Source organism: Panthera tigris, chromosome B1, assembly GCF_018350195.1.
Source record: "Panthera tigris isolate Pti1 chromosome B1, P.tigris_Pti1_mat1.1, whole genome shotgun sequence".
Lineage (NCBI taxonomy): Eukaryota > Metazoa > Chordata > Mammalia > Carnivora > Felidae > Panthera > Panthera tigris.
Window position 1 is genome coordinate 204,169,950 of NC_056663.1, and position 13,489 is coordinate 204,183,438.

At 48.1% G+C, this 13,489-nt stretch overlaps 1 protein-coding gene across 11 annotated transcripts in view; it reads right to left on the minus strand.

Annotated features, from left to right (window-relative positions):
* PIGG (phosphatidylinositol glycan anchor biosynthesis class G) overlaps positions 1-13,489 on the minus strand; it is a 56,371-nt gene that overhangs the window by 28,394 nt on the left and 14,488 nt on the right. For 9 of the 11 annotated variants that reach the window (XR_001511391.2, XR_006217122.1, XR_006217123.1 and 6 more), the window contains 3 exons: positions 5,227-5,439; positions 1,568-1,785; positions 945-1,226 (listed from right to left, as the gene is read on the minus strand). Coding sequence is in view for 8 of the 11 variants with exons in the window: in XM_042985224.1 (XP_042841158.1) it covers positions 945-1,226; positions 1,568-1,785; positions 5,227-5,439 (713 nt within the window). In the remaining 3 variants the exon portion in view is untranslated. Of the gene's footprint in view, positions 1-944; positions 1,227-1,567; positions 1,786-5,226; positions 5,440-13,489 lie in introns of those variants that run through there. The other 2 variants (XM_042985223.1, XM_042985226.1) reach the window with 2 other exon arrangements.

Genomic DNA, 13,489 nt, shown 5'->3' on the forward strand with positions numbered 1-13,489 from the left:
CTTTCATTAAAATGGTCAATTCCCTCGAAACAACAAAGTTGGCGTCACGGCACCAACCCTTCCATATGCCGAACGCGTTGAAGATTAAAGATCAGGACTCCGTGACTGTCATTTGACAACTTCTTAATGTTTCCTCTATTGGTCACGCACAGCTTGTATAAGACAGAAAGAGAGATACCATGAATCCTAATTTAGGGCCTAGAGAACAAACGAAATGGCTTGAGGGAACCCTATGTTCCAATGGGGGAACAGAAGCGTCCTATGAACAACAACACGTCAGCTCCTCAGACACAGGCACACGGGGAAGGGCCTCTGATCATTCTGGTGGCCTGGAGTGACTTCCCTGGGTCCCTTAGGCTCCGGGCACCATGGACCAACCGTGGCTGCCCACCTCTGCTTCACCACACTGCTACCGTGATCACGAATATAGGTGTCAGAGGCCAAAGACCCTAAGAAATCTACAGGAAAACATCAGTCTTGAAAAGAAAACTGCACTTTACGAGGCAGGATGGACTCCTGAGGAGGGCAGGGTGAGGACAGGGTCCCAGCCTCCTGCTGACCTTTCTGGAAGGCCTAATGAGTTGACTCCTTCCTCTCTGAAATGTTCTTCCCTTGGCTGAGCTCAAACACTTTCTGAGAGATGTCTGATTCACACTGCACCACCAGTCAACTGCCCATTTGTCTGTGACCAGCAGCCCATGTTTAGAGTCACAGGAACCCTGTGTTTACAACGAAGAAATGAGGCCTGTGACCTGGCAACACAGGTCTGAGGGTCTGAAGTCAGGATGCTCAGATGTTGGCCCTTCTGAAGTGTGGGCTCCTCAACTCTGCCTGGTTACACACCAAGGGGTTTAACCAGTGTCTGATGAATGAAAGATCAGCTGAGATAAGAGAAAAAGGCCGATCCAGGAAGACAGCGTCCCATGCGTGGGAACCAGCCTTACCTTGCTCAGGAGCTTTCCGCTGGCAAACATCTTGGCAAGAGCAGACACAACCGCACAGAGCAGTGCAGAGATCAACACCATCACTCCACCTGCCATCAGCCATGAGAGGCCACAGAAATAGCAGGAACTCTCAGCTGAGGTGCACACAATGACGTGAAGAGCAGAAAGAACCAGAAACATCAAATAAAACAGCAGAGAAAACACAGGCGACCACAGAGGAACTTCCAATTCAGCCTTGCTGCTCAGTGCTTGCGGGATGCTGAGCAGGAGCAGGGTTAGAACCTGGCAGAGAAAAACAGCAGCAGTGTCCATGACTGATGGGCTCGGAGAGAACCGGTCAGAAAAAGCCTGCCTCCTGACCTTGTGCCAGCTGTTCAAACGTTGGAAACAGAAGAAGAAAGCCCAATAAACACGGTTTGTACAGAGCTGCCAAGAGCGCACGCATACTTGACGCCTGGCAGTACTCTGGGCATGAGGGCACACCATGAGAGAGTTCAGCGAGTAAAGAAACTGGTATTTTTCCATATTTAGAAAAACAAGTGTTTTATACACTTGAAACTACAAAATTCTGGCTATCAAATCAGTTTAACAGCCGAGCCGTGACTCCACACAAGCAGCCGTACCTCCAGAACCATGACGGTCCCCACCAGCATCGAGTAGATGTCGTACTGAGCCACCTGTCTGCTCAGGGATAGGCTCAGAGTCCTCAGGGCATCCAAGTACTGCCTGCGAACCTTGGTTCCCAGGTTGAAAAGGACTTCCGAGGTACTTTCCTCCAAGTACAGTCTGATCCAGTTCCCATGCAACCTCTCTGCCATTTTAAACTGCTCAAACCCAGGCTCTACCAAGAAGAGGACAAGGTTATATTACAAGTCACAGACAAGAGGATGCATATGTCATTTCAAAGTATTCCATTATTCACACGCATACAGTGCGAGCATAAATTCTGAGACCTAATGGAGGTGAATTATTCCTTGGGGGGTGGCCAGCAACGCCTTCAGTAAAACTAACAGCTGATGATGCTCACGAATCCTCTGACATCCTGCCAGCCCACCACAGCCCTAGGCACAAAGCAGCACCCAATAGGGACAGAAGCATGTGCCCCCCTGTCTCTACCTTTTACACCTGGTTTTGCCTCCTCCTCTTCCTCCCCCTTCTCTCCTGATCTCTCTCCACCCTTTTCTTCTTCTTTAATGTGCAATATAAAAACAACCCAGAAATGCGTTACATTATTAGGTCCTCGGTGTTAAAAATCTTTCCAGTGCTCACACACTGTGAGGACCCATCTCTGACCTGTTTCCCTCTTTGCAAGTCCTCTCTGGAAAGGGACAGCAGTCCTGACCCCTCCTGCCACAATGCCGGGCTAGATGATTCTCCCCAATGCCAAGCTAGGCCGGCAGAACAGCTGCTGGGTGAAGCCCAGCCCCCACTGCTGGCTGGCTCCCCCTCTGGGATGGCAGCAGCAGGCAGCTCAGCATCAGGAAGTTGCCTTGCTCCCTTCTGGAGTTGGACCAGACCTACCGGTGACTCAACTCATCTGCAAACGCAAGAACTTCCTTTCTGAGACTCCGTGGTATTTAACATGCTCCTCTGACTTCCAGCAGAGCCATTCTAAGGTGGTCTAAACCATGCCTTTCAGGATTAGGGTTAAGGCTGCTATATGACCCTGAGCACAGCCCTGCCACTGCTGCAGGCACCAGGTGACCAAGTGCTGATGGCAGGCATGACCCTAACCCTCAGATAGGGATGACTGCCATGCCCACTGCAGAGGGGAGGCACTCGGACACCAGCCCACAGGCTGGCAGGTGTGACGGCTGGGATCTAAACTCAATTAGTCTGGATCCAGGATGGAAACCTTAATTGTTATACCCCCCTCCCCCGCACCTTGAAGTCACAGAGATGTGGGGGCACCGGTGTCTATACCCAGAATCACAGAGGCATGGGGCATGGGGCTAGGCCTGCTTGGGGCTACCATCCAGCTGGGTTCTCACACGTGCATGGAAGTGCACATTGTGAGAAATGCTCTGGAGGAAAGCGGGAGAATATGGGAGACTTTTGGTAACACTGAGGAAACTGAATGAAATCTGGGGTTGAGGGTGGGGAACAGTAAGGCCTGATATTGAAGCTGAAGTGGAAGGTGGCCCAGGAATCCACCAGGTGAGCAGTGGGGAAAAGCATCCATTCTATGAGAGTAGCACATGCACAGGTCTTGAGACGAGAAAAGCCTGGCCCCCTGGAGTGAAGGGGGAGCGCCGGGCAAGCTGTATCAGATTGGGCTGGATGTTAGGGGAGGCCTTGAAATCAATTCTGGCGTCAGACACATACCCAGTTTTGTCTCAGGAAACACTGCTGACGTAGACAAAGGGCATCCCAGGGGCGTAAGACCCCAAGAATGCTTTCCCATTCCAGGGACTGGCCTAAGTTCATCTCAGGGGCCTGCTTCCCACCACACCCACTGCAGTGCCTAATTCTCCCTACTTGCTACTCCTGAAATAAGCAAACAACGAGCGCTGTGGTTTTGTTTGGGGTTTTGCTGGTTGTTAGTGTAGGAAAAAGGACACACGTTATCAATAACAAATTTGCAAAAGCTACCAAACAAGTTATTTTTGAAAACAAAGTAACCACTCTCTAGTTGGGACTGAAATGTGCACCAGAGCCGGCCTCACTTTTCACCCAGATTTTCACACAGTTGCTCACTGGGGGCCTCTTCACTGACAGGGGCTGGCTCCCCAGCTCTCCAGCCATTCAGGACACCTGGCTCCCCACTAGTCCCTGCAGGGCTTGTCGTCCACCAGCAGCTCAAGGCCAGTCTACGTCTCAGCGCAAACTCATCAGCATCACCATACTTCCTAGTACTCCACTCACTATCTCAAGTAGGAAAAGCTGCCAACATCACATTGAATGTCACCTCAAACTAGGAGTTGACTTCCTCTAAGTTCCCAAACCAGCCCCAGTCCCAGCACCAAACACGCTGTCCTTAATATACCTTGATGGTCAGATAAATCATACGAAAAGATGGTCGTGGGGCGATCTGGATCATTCCCACCAGAGTATCAATACCCCTTAGTTTTTCCCAGCTTAAAACTAGAAACAATATACCCTGTGTCGGCCTCCACCCACCTCAGACAACAGCCATTTCCACGCCCCAGGTCCTTCCCTGTCCCCACTCCAGCCTGGTTTTCTCCCAGTTCTCCATATGCACTGCTCCTGACAAAGCCACCGACAACCTCACCTGCCAGATGAATGGTCCAGTCTCAGTTCCTCACTCTAGCTTACCTTAAGTAGCGCTCAACATAGCCGCTCACTCCTCCCTTCCTGAGTTTCTTAATTTGCGTGACTTCCTCAACACCAACCCCCTCACCTGGCAAGCACCCTGCTTTGCAAACTTGCTCCTCCCACACCCTTCCCCATTTCAGTAATGGTCACTCCATTCTTCCACTGTCCTAATGAAAACCCCAAGCTGTTCCTTATGCCTCTGGTTCATCTGCACCTCATATCCAGTGCAACACCAAATCCTGCTTGCACTACCTTCAAAATATATGCAGGATACAGCCATTTGTTCTGGATTGCACTGCCACTGCCTGGGCCCTCACACCACCTCTCACTGAGGCACTGAAGCAGCCTTCGGACTCTCCTACCACACAAGGCAGAGCCTTCCACCTGGGCACCTGAGAGAGCCTTTGAGAGCCTTTGAAAATGCAGCTTGAAGATTTCAGACTCCGCACGAACGGCTGCACGGGCTCCCCATCTAGCTCATGATGAAAGCAAGAGCTTCTCCAGGGCCTAGAAGGCCTTCCTATCCCTCTGACCTCATCTCCTTCTGCCTTGCCCCAGTTCACCCTGCTCCAGCCACTCCGTCCCCCTGGTCCTCCCTTGAAGGTGCAGGCAGGTCCCCACTGCAGAACCCTGCATCTGCCACATGTTCTCTCCCGGTGTCAAAGGCCAGGCCTGCCCCGACAGCCCTCATCGACCTGCATTCTCCATCCTTTCCCCCATACAGCCTTTTCCTAAGGCGCTCCTCACCATCCTACTGCTACTTCTCCTCTGGAAGGTAAGCTCCATGAGGGCAGAGCCCTTGTGCCTCCAGTGCTTGTAATAGTCCCCAGCCAAACAGGAACTTAGTGAAAAAATTCCATATTTGTTGAATGAAAGAACTTGATATAGATAACTGTACCTGTGGGTGTTGCTAATGGTGTTCATCAGGGTTCTAATAAAACAGAAGCACAAAGACTGATGACCTACACACAGGTGTAGTGGAAACATTGTCTATTAACTGAGTTACCTTTTTTGTATGATGGCACGTTCTCTTGCAACAATTTGCTGAGCTGCACTGCATTTAAATGTAAAAACCTCAACTGTTCTCTCACTGGTCTCCCTTCTATGGAGGGGAACAGGAGACTACCAACGCTGTTCTCTGGAATCGGCAGACCAAGCCCTATTGCTAGGGTTGCAGCCAAGTCAGTCTGTTGAACATGCTTTGGATGTCTGATGTCACCTAGACAAAAGAAAACGGTTTGAGTGATGGGCTCTCAGATGTGTGAGATAGTAGTCATTCCCTAGACCTTTTTTTTTTTTTTTTATTTATTTTAGAGAAAGCAAGCACGTGCAGGCTTGTGTGCATTGGAGAGGGGCAGAGGGAGAGAGAGGGAGAGGGAGGGAGGGAGGGAGGGAGAGAGAGAGAGAGAGAGAGAGAGAGAGAGAGAATCTTAAGCAGGCTCCACACCCAGTGCGGAGCCTGACACGGGGCTCAATCTCAGAACTGAGAGATCATGACCTGAGCTGAAATCAAGAGTTGGGACACTTACCTGACTGAGCCACCCAGGCACCCCCGTTCCCTTGACCTTCTACAACCGATTATCCATCTCTTTGAGCCATTCTATGTAGATTCATACAGAAAGCACTTTCTTGGTTTTTATGTCAATAAATTACTAAATACTCATCCCGTGTGGGCATGGTGCCTTCCCCAAAGTAGCGTACGATATGTAGGAGGGATACCAACACAAGAAACAGTACCGCCTGAGTTTTAGAGCCCGGGATACGCACAGAGACAGCAGGTAGCTCTGTACATGCTGAGGGATGGTCACTTTGGTGAGGTCAACAGTCAACCTCCTGAACAAGGGTGACAGCAGGATGTATGGCAGCCCTACCCTGTGGATTCAGAGAGGCCCACACAGCACTGAGATATGGACAGACTTTTCAGCAGCTCCTGAGCAGTAGAAGGCACCCGTGCAGGGGAGAGCGGAGTGAGGGTGGATTCAGCTAGGCCTAGTTCTCTAACCAGCTCCAACAAGCAAGACGTCTGCCTACTGGTGGCCTGAGCAATTGAAGAGCTTCAAGCCCTGGTAATGGCCTGCTTTGCTACTAACTTTGCAGAGGAAATGGGTGTGACATCGGGACACTGGGCTCAGGCTCCTGCTTTGCCACTATCCAGCCGATGCCTTCGGTGAGAACGCAACACAGTCAGACTGTTCTCATCTGTAAAGAGAATACCCAGCCCCCACCCCCCAGAAACCACAATGAAGGTCCGAGGCGGACTGAGGGGGCGACCAGGGAAGTCTACCCAGGAGAGGTCGGTGGTGCTTGGTGGGAGTACCTCAGACACTGTAGTGTGGGTTTGCAGAGGTTTTACTCTCATTGTGGTACTTTTGGTTGTATAGAATTTTTCTTTTTGACTTGGTCAAATATATTAATCCCTTCTTGACCAACCCTCCACTGATGGGTTCTGGGTTATACTTAGAAAGAACTAACTACGCCAATTTTTTCATTTGTTTTTCTTCTAGTATTTTCTTATATTAAGTGCTTTGATCTGAAGCAAAACAAAACCCAAAAGAAAAATCCCACCTTAAATTGATTTTGGTGCTGATAGTGGTGGTGGTGCCAGTGCTATTCCGAGATTACTCTGGGTGTTTATGGGATACTCATCTCCAGGGTCGTTGACAACCAGGATTCTAAGCTTAGGAGGAAGACAGAAAAGACGTAGGGCCTAATACTTTCATTTTACAGCAATGAGTGTGAATTGCAAGTATCAATACAAACTCAAGATCATTTTTATCTTAAAAAGATTTCCTTGCTTTGTCCAGAAATGACAAATAAGCCAGTATCCAGACAGTGGTCCTCAAAGATCCCTGTCCACTGAACAGAACTAGGGAATCCTGGAAAAGCAGCCGATTCCAGGTCCAGGGAAGGAACTGTGCAATGGGAGGCTGGAACCCTTCTCAGCCTAGAGAGCAACAGAACTCTCAGAGAGACTAAGGTGTTTGAGACCTCAAGGCTGGAAGGACTCAGGAGCTAATCTGAATCAGAGGCTCCTACTGGCCAAAGATGGCACACTTTGAGTATTAAAAAGAATATTACTTATAGGGAATTGAAACAAAATATGCTTAGATCCATGGGTTCACAATGCTACTAAACAACAACAACAACAACAACAACAACAACAGCAACACCAAACCCTAACTGGTCACAGATGAAGTGTGCTAGTGACTCACAGTGAACTAAATCTTTGGTCTGAAATTGGTAAATAAGTGGGAAGAATAACTCATCATTAATCCTCTGTCTGTTATATAAATGGTACCGGTAGGTAAGCAAAAGTAGATTGGGGAAGATTCTCCTTACAGAATGATTCAGGCTAGTTAATGAAGAATTATACAATTAAAATATCACTGTTTGCAACCTCCAGTGAATTACTGGCCCTAGTTGGTCATCAGTGGCTACTGGCTTCACAATGCAGCGAACAGTCAGACACTGTGCGCTTCCTGCTGGAAACAGCCTTATGAAAACCAGCCGACGGGATCTGAATCTGCCTCCTGGTCAGACAGGGTTCACAGAGGATATGTTAGCAGACAGTGTAGAGAGAGACTTCCCAGGACAAATAGCCACACTTCTTCAACAAATAAACTGTGGGAAAATAAAAGAGGATGGAGCGGGGACCTATAGACGGAAGAGAGCGTAAAGGGTTACATCAACCAATCTCAGTGCGTGGATCTTCCTGGTATCTCAGCTCAAACAACCAAAGAGGGAGACCGACATTGGAGATTTGAACACTGACCATTTGATGAATTAAGGACTTAATACTATATTTTAAACGTGCTACATTAAGAAAGTAAGAGCACACATCTTCTAGAGACCTACTTCCAAGCAAGAAAGGAGAGGAAAGTGAGCGAGAAGGACGGAAGATGTAAGATTGGCTGTAACGGCCCATGAACACTGAAACTGGGTGGCGGGCTTTGCCTACTTTTGCAGGTCTGAAAACTCACATAACAAAGAGTGTTTCAAAAAAAGATTTAAATGTTTTGATCCGGAATTTACACAGGTTTAAAGAATGAGGTAGATTCCTAGCATAATTTTTTTTTTCTAGAAGGTCATGACATCACTTCTGGAATGCCTTGTCTTTTCTCCACTGCTGTGAAATGCCACCTTTTGTCACCAAGTGCTACTGGGGTCTACTTTTCACCTCTTGATTTTGCTCCATTGATTAGCGTGACTAGCCCTTGCCAGCAATATTTTGATAACTGCAATTCTGTAATACTAATACAAGGCAGATCACATTACAGAGTGGGTTTTATCTCATGGAAGAAGGAAACACATTTCAGAAAATCATTCTCCCCCTCCAGCAGCCAGGCCTTCTCCCCCCTGCCTCATCTCCACTGGCCCTAGCAACATGCTCTGTACAGCTAAGCCACCTTTCACACATTCAATCAGCAAATACTGACAGCCACGATGTGCCAGTATTCCAGGCTGGAGGGGCAGAATATGAAAGAACAGGCAAAGTCCCTCCCTCTCTTCATGGAGTTTACATCCTGGTAGCAGGAGGGAGACAAAATATACCTGCGCTGCCCTATGTGGAAGTGAAGCACAAGCATGATCTCCTTCTGGGACCCCCTGACCCTGGATGGACCCAGATCTGTGCTTCTCTTTATTGGGAGGTTGGAACTCTGGGGGTGGACAGTAGCAGGCTGGGGGTGTATGAAATCACATGGCACACAATCCCAAAGTGCTTATCTTTCAGATCAATAAACGCCTTAAGATTTTTTTTTTTTTACATTTTTTTAACGTTTATTTATTTTTAAGAGACAGAGAGAGACAGTGTGAGCAGGGGAGGGGCAGAGAAAGAGGGAGTGACAGAATCCGAAGCAGGCTCCAGGCTCCGAGCTGTCAGCACAGAGCCTGACGCGGGGCTCGAACCCACGAACCATGAGAAAGATTTTTTTTTATTATTAAAACAAGCAACAAAAATGTACATGAATTTGTAGGCTAAAAGTAAGCCTGCAAAGACCTATTAGGAATGGTGGCATGGGGAGTTCTGTGGGTCAGCCTGCCAGGAGAACAAGCATAACTGGTAAAGAGCATAAAAACCACCACCAGCACGATGACTTATAGCCTCCGGAAACCATCTAGGGCATACGGCAAATACAGAAACCTTTGTTCAAGAAAATCTAAAGCTTGGTAGGAACGGGAGAGTGTGAGGCCCTTGAGGAACCATGACCCACTCTCTCCCCCTGCCATCTGCAGCTCCGTGGGACACAGACTACTCTGAGAGGGTGCACTGAAGAACACAGGGCTCCCTCTCCCCCCGGGGCCCTGTGGAGGGCTCTGTGCTCTCCCTGCGAGGAACAGGCTGCCAGCATTGCTCATCCTCCTCAGCTGTGTAGTGCACACCCTCAACAGCAGTGGAGTGGCTGGGAGCTACCTTGTCCTGCCCAGCCTCACCCAGAATTTCTATGCAAGGCATAAAAGGCCTACAGTACTGGGGCCCACTCACCCTTACACCAGTCTTGCCGGGTGGAGGCTGCCCCCAGAATAGGCTAGCAGAAAGACCAGAGGCGACTACACAGAGCCCCCAAGAGAAGGGGACTGTTGTTACCACCCATAACTAGAAACTGTGGCTCAGAGAAACCGCCCAGGGCAGGCCACAAAACAGAGCAAAACTCCCCACAAAAGAACTGACTTTGTTTGGAATAGAAGGTGGTGAATTCACACCTAGGAATGCTCTTTAAAACAATGGAGATTTTGGAGGTGGGCAGCTGAGAGGAGACTGGTAGCTTCGTGACAGCCACAAGCTAAACCACAGGCCAGCTAAGTGCTCAGAGAGGAGGGCCTGGGGAGAAGACAGCAAGAAGGCTCAGAACCGCCTCAGAGAACGGCCTCAGAAAGAACCCTTCAAAGGGGCTCAAATATGAGATCAGATTGTGAAGCACATTTATCACAAACTGTTGAAAATAAGGCAGTCAGCTGGCAGTGAGTGGAGCCTGACAGCTGGGTGTGACAGCAACAGAGAGCCACTGAGTCTGCGGTCACCCCAGCGCTGCTGTCCCCGCACAGGAGCAACAGCAGACTTCACGCTGTGGGAGATGACCTCACTGAAATGGTCAAGCCACGGCACTCAGTAAATAAACAAGGAAACGACAGTGAAGACAGGCCTGGGCTGGGGGGTGGGCAGACCTGCAGCATCCAGAGTTGCTACAATAGATTATTTGAGATGTTCAGTTTTCACTGAAAACTGTGAGTAATTATGCAAAGAAACAGGAAAGTAAAACTCAGAAGGGAAAGCAACAGAACCTCCCAGGGAAGGGCCCAGATGCTAGAGGTAACAGACTATCTTTTCAGCAGCCACAGTAAATATGCACAAAGAGCTCCAGGAAACTATGCATAAACAAGTAAAGGAAGGTCTGATGACAATGTTGTCATCACATAGTGATTATCAACAAAGAAACAGAAATTATAAAGAAAAGAACCAAATGGAAAGTGTGAAAATGAAAAACACAGTAACTGAAACGAAAAATTCACCATAGCTGAATAGCAGATTTTGAACTGGCAGAAGAATCACCAAATTTAAAGTCAAATTGATAAAAAAATATACAATCTGAAAAACAGAAAAATTCCCAAATTTGATGAGAACTATTCATCTACACATCCAAAAGCCTCAACGGACTCCAAGTTGGATAAACACAAAACATGCATAGCATAATACAAGAGCTGGAGGCGCTGGGTGGCTCAGTCGGTTAAGCGTTCGACTTAAGCTCAGGTCATAATCTCATGGTTTGTGAGTTCGAACCCCACATTGGGCTCTCTGCTGTCAGCATGGAGCCTGCTTTGGATCCTCTGTCTCCCTCTCTCTCTGCCCCTCCCCTGCTCGCTCTCTCTCTCTCTCCCTCCCTCCCTCCCTCAAAAATAGCTAAGCATTAAAAAAATTAAAAAAAAAAATTCTGAAAGACGAGAAGGGAAGCCCAGGTAGACTGGGATGATGTGTCATCCAAAACTGTGGAGGCCAGAAGGCAGTGGGATAGCATATCCAAAGCACTGGAAGAGAAAAGAATGGTCAGCTAAGAGTCTTACATCCAGCAAAACTATCTTTCAAAAATGAAGGCAACATAAAGACACCCAGGGTAAAAACAACAACAACAACAACAACAACAACAACAACAACAACAACAAAACAAAATAAAAAAGAAACTATTAATTGCTAGCAAACCTGGATTATAAGAAATACTAAAGGAAGTTCTTTAGGCTGAAAGCAAGTGACTCCATGGTTAATTCTGATCCATAAAAGAAGCAAAGAGCATCAGTAAAAGTAATTATACAATTATAGAACACATAAAAACATATTTACCTTCTTACTGAATTAAAAAACTATTATATAAAACACATATACAGTTAGGTCTTCAGTTTGTAACATGTAAAAATATAACGTACTTGACAATAACAGCACAGAGGAGGGACATAGGGGCAAAGCTGTATTGGCAAAAGAAAACAACACCATATGAAAACATCTGTGCACGCAACTTCTTTCCAAATGTTTACAGTAACATTATTTCTAACAGCTGAGAAGTGGAAACAACCCATGTATCTATCAGCTAATGCGTGGATACACAATGTGGTCTATCTTTACAACAATGTAGCCAAACAGAGGAGTGAAGTCCTGACACCCGATACAACTGTGGAAGAACCTTGAAAACATCATGCTCACTAATCAACAGCCACTCACACAGGGCCCAGTACTACGGGGTCCATGTACATGAATGTCCAGAAGAGACAAATCTATAGAGGTGGAAAAAAGATCAGCGGTTGTGTAAGGGCAGCGCTGGGGGCAGGGGGACTGGACATGCACTGTCCTAAAATTAATACTGACTCTGAGCGAACTAGATACAGCGCAGTCCTGGCTCATAAAATCAGCATAATGAGACTACCGAACACAACCATTCCGGAAACAAATGTACAGATAACAAAAAGCTTGGAACCCACCCACCGTTGGCACTGCGGTCAGTTGTCAGGCATCCGCGCATGCAGCTGCCCTGGCTGCTCCTGGCTCTGAAGACGCAGCCAGGCCTCCCAAGGAGATTCTTAAATGCCCACCTTGAAGACGAAACTTCAACGCTATAGTTCAACAATAACCTAACAACGCACAATAAAAACCACCCACTTGGTTGTCTCTCTTCCTCCCCACACTACGAGGCCCCTGAGGGTGAAGGCTGCCCACAGTGTCCGGCGCAGTGCCTGGCCCACCACAGGTACTCAGCGTACCTCCACTGGATGGATGAGTGGAAAGACTGTCTCTGGCATGGGCTCTCGCTCAGGTAGGGGAGCCACACAGGACCCTGCTTTGGGTACACAGTGTGGGAAAGTCAGGTGTAGGAAGTTGGTGCTCTGGTGAGTAGAGCCTTCACTGGAAGGCAGGCAAGACACCTAGCATGCAAAGGCCCAGGTCACAAGAGCCAAGGACTTATATTTTAGGGGGTCAGATGTCCGAGGGGAGAAAGCACTATTAAAAGACAGAAGGAAGTCAGTGGAGTTCTGCCCCAACCAACCCTCAAGCAAGTGGAAGATTCATTCATTCAACAAGTCTTTTTGGCACTGATCATATACCAGGCAATGTTTAGGCCCAAGGCAGGCATGTACCAATGAACAAAATAGACTAGGTCATGCCCGACTATAGCGGAAGTGCAGAGAGGAGGCAGACATTACACGCGTCACATCTAAGTCTTTAACTACAGTCTAAGCAAAGAATGATGGAAGGATGCACAGCATGCTGTGAAAAATGAACAGAGGGAAGGCAATTTGGTCTCGTGGATGAGCAACTGACGTCAGATGAAACCAAGGATGACTGGATCTGATGTGGCGACAGAGTCGGGGGCATGTGGGGAAGAGCTTGCCACTTGGAGGACCCATGGGAAGGGCAGAGGACAGGACATAGTGAATAGTGATGAATATGGCTCAGGATGAAGCTGTTTGTTAGGAAAGAAACCTCGTGTAGGACTTACCTGACCCAAAGTTTAGCTACTGAAAGGTTTTATGTACGGGAGATCGGGGATGGTCTGGAATGTGGGGAGCAAGGGAGAAGGAGGGTGAAGAGAGACACCTAGGTTTCCGATTGGAAGAATCACACGAAGGTGCCATTTGCTGGCAGAGCAACATGAGAGGGCAGATTAGGTTGTGAAGCTGTCATATTTCTCTACCTGTGGGAGACCCAAGTGGAGGTGTCAGACAGGCAGCTGAGTAGACAGTCTGGAGACTGGAGACCAGAGAAGAAAGACAGCTGACTAGACACC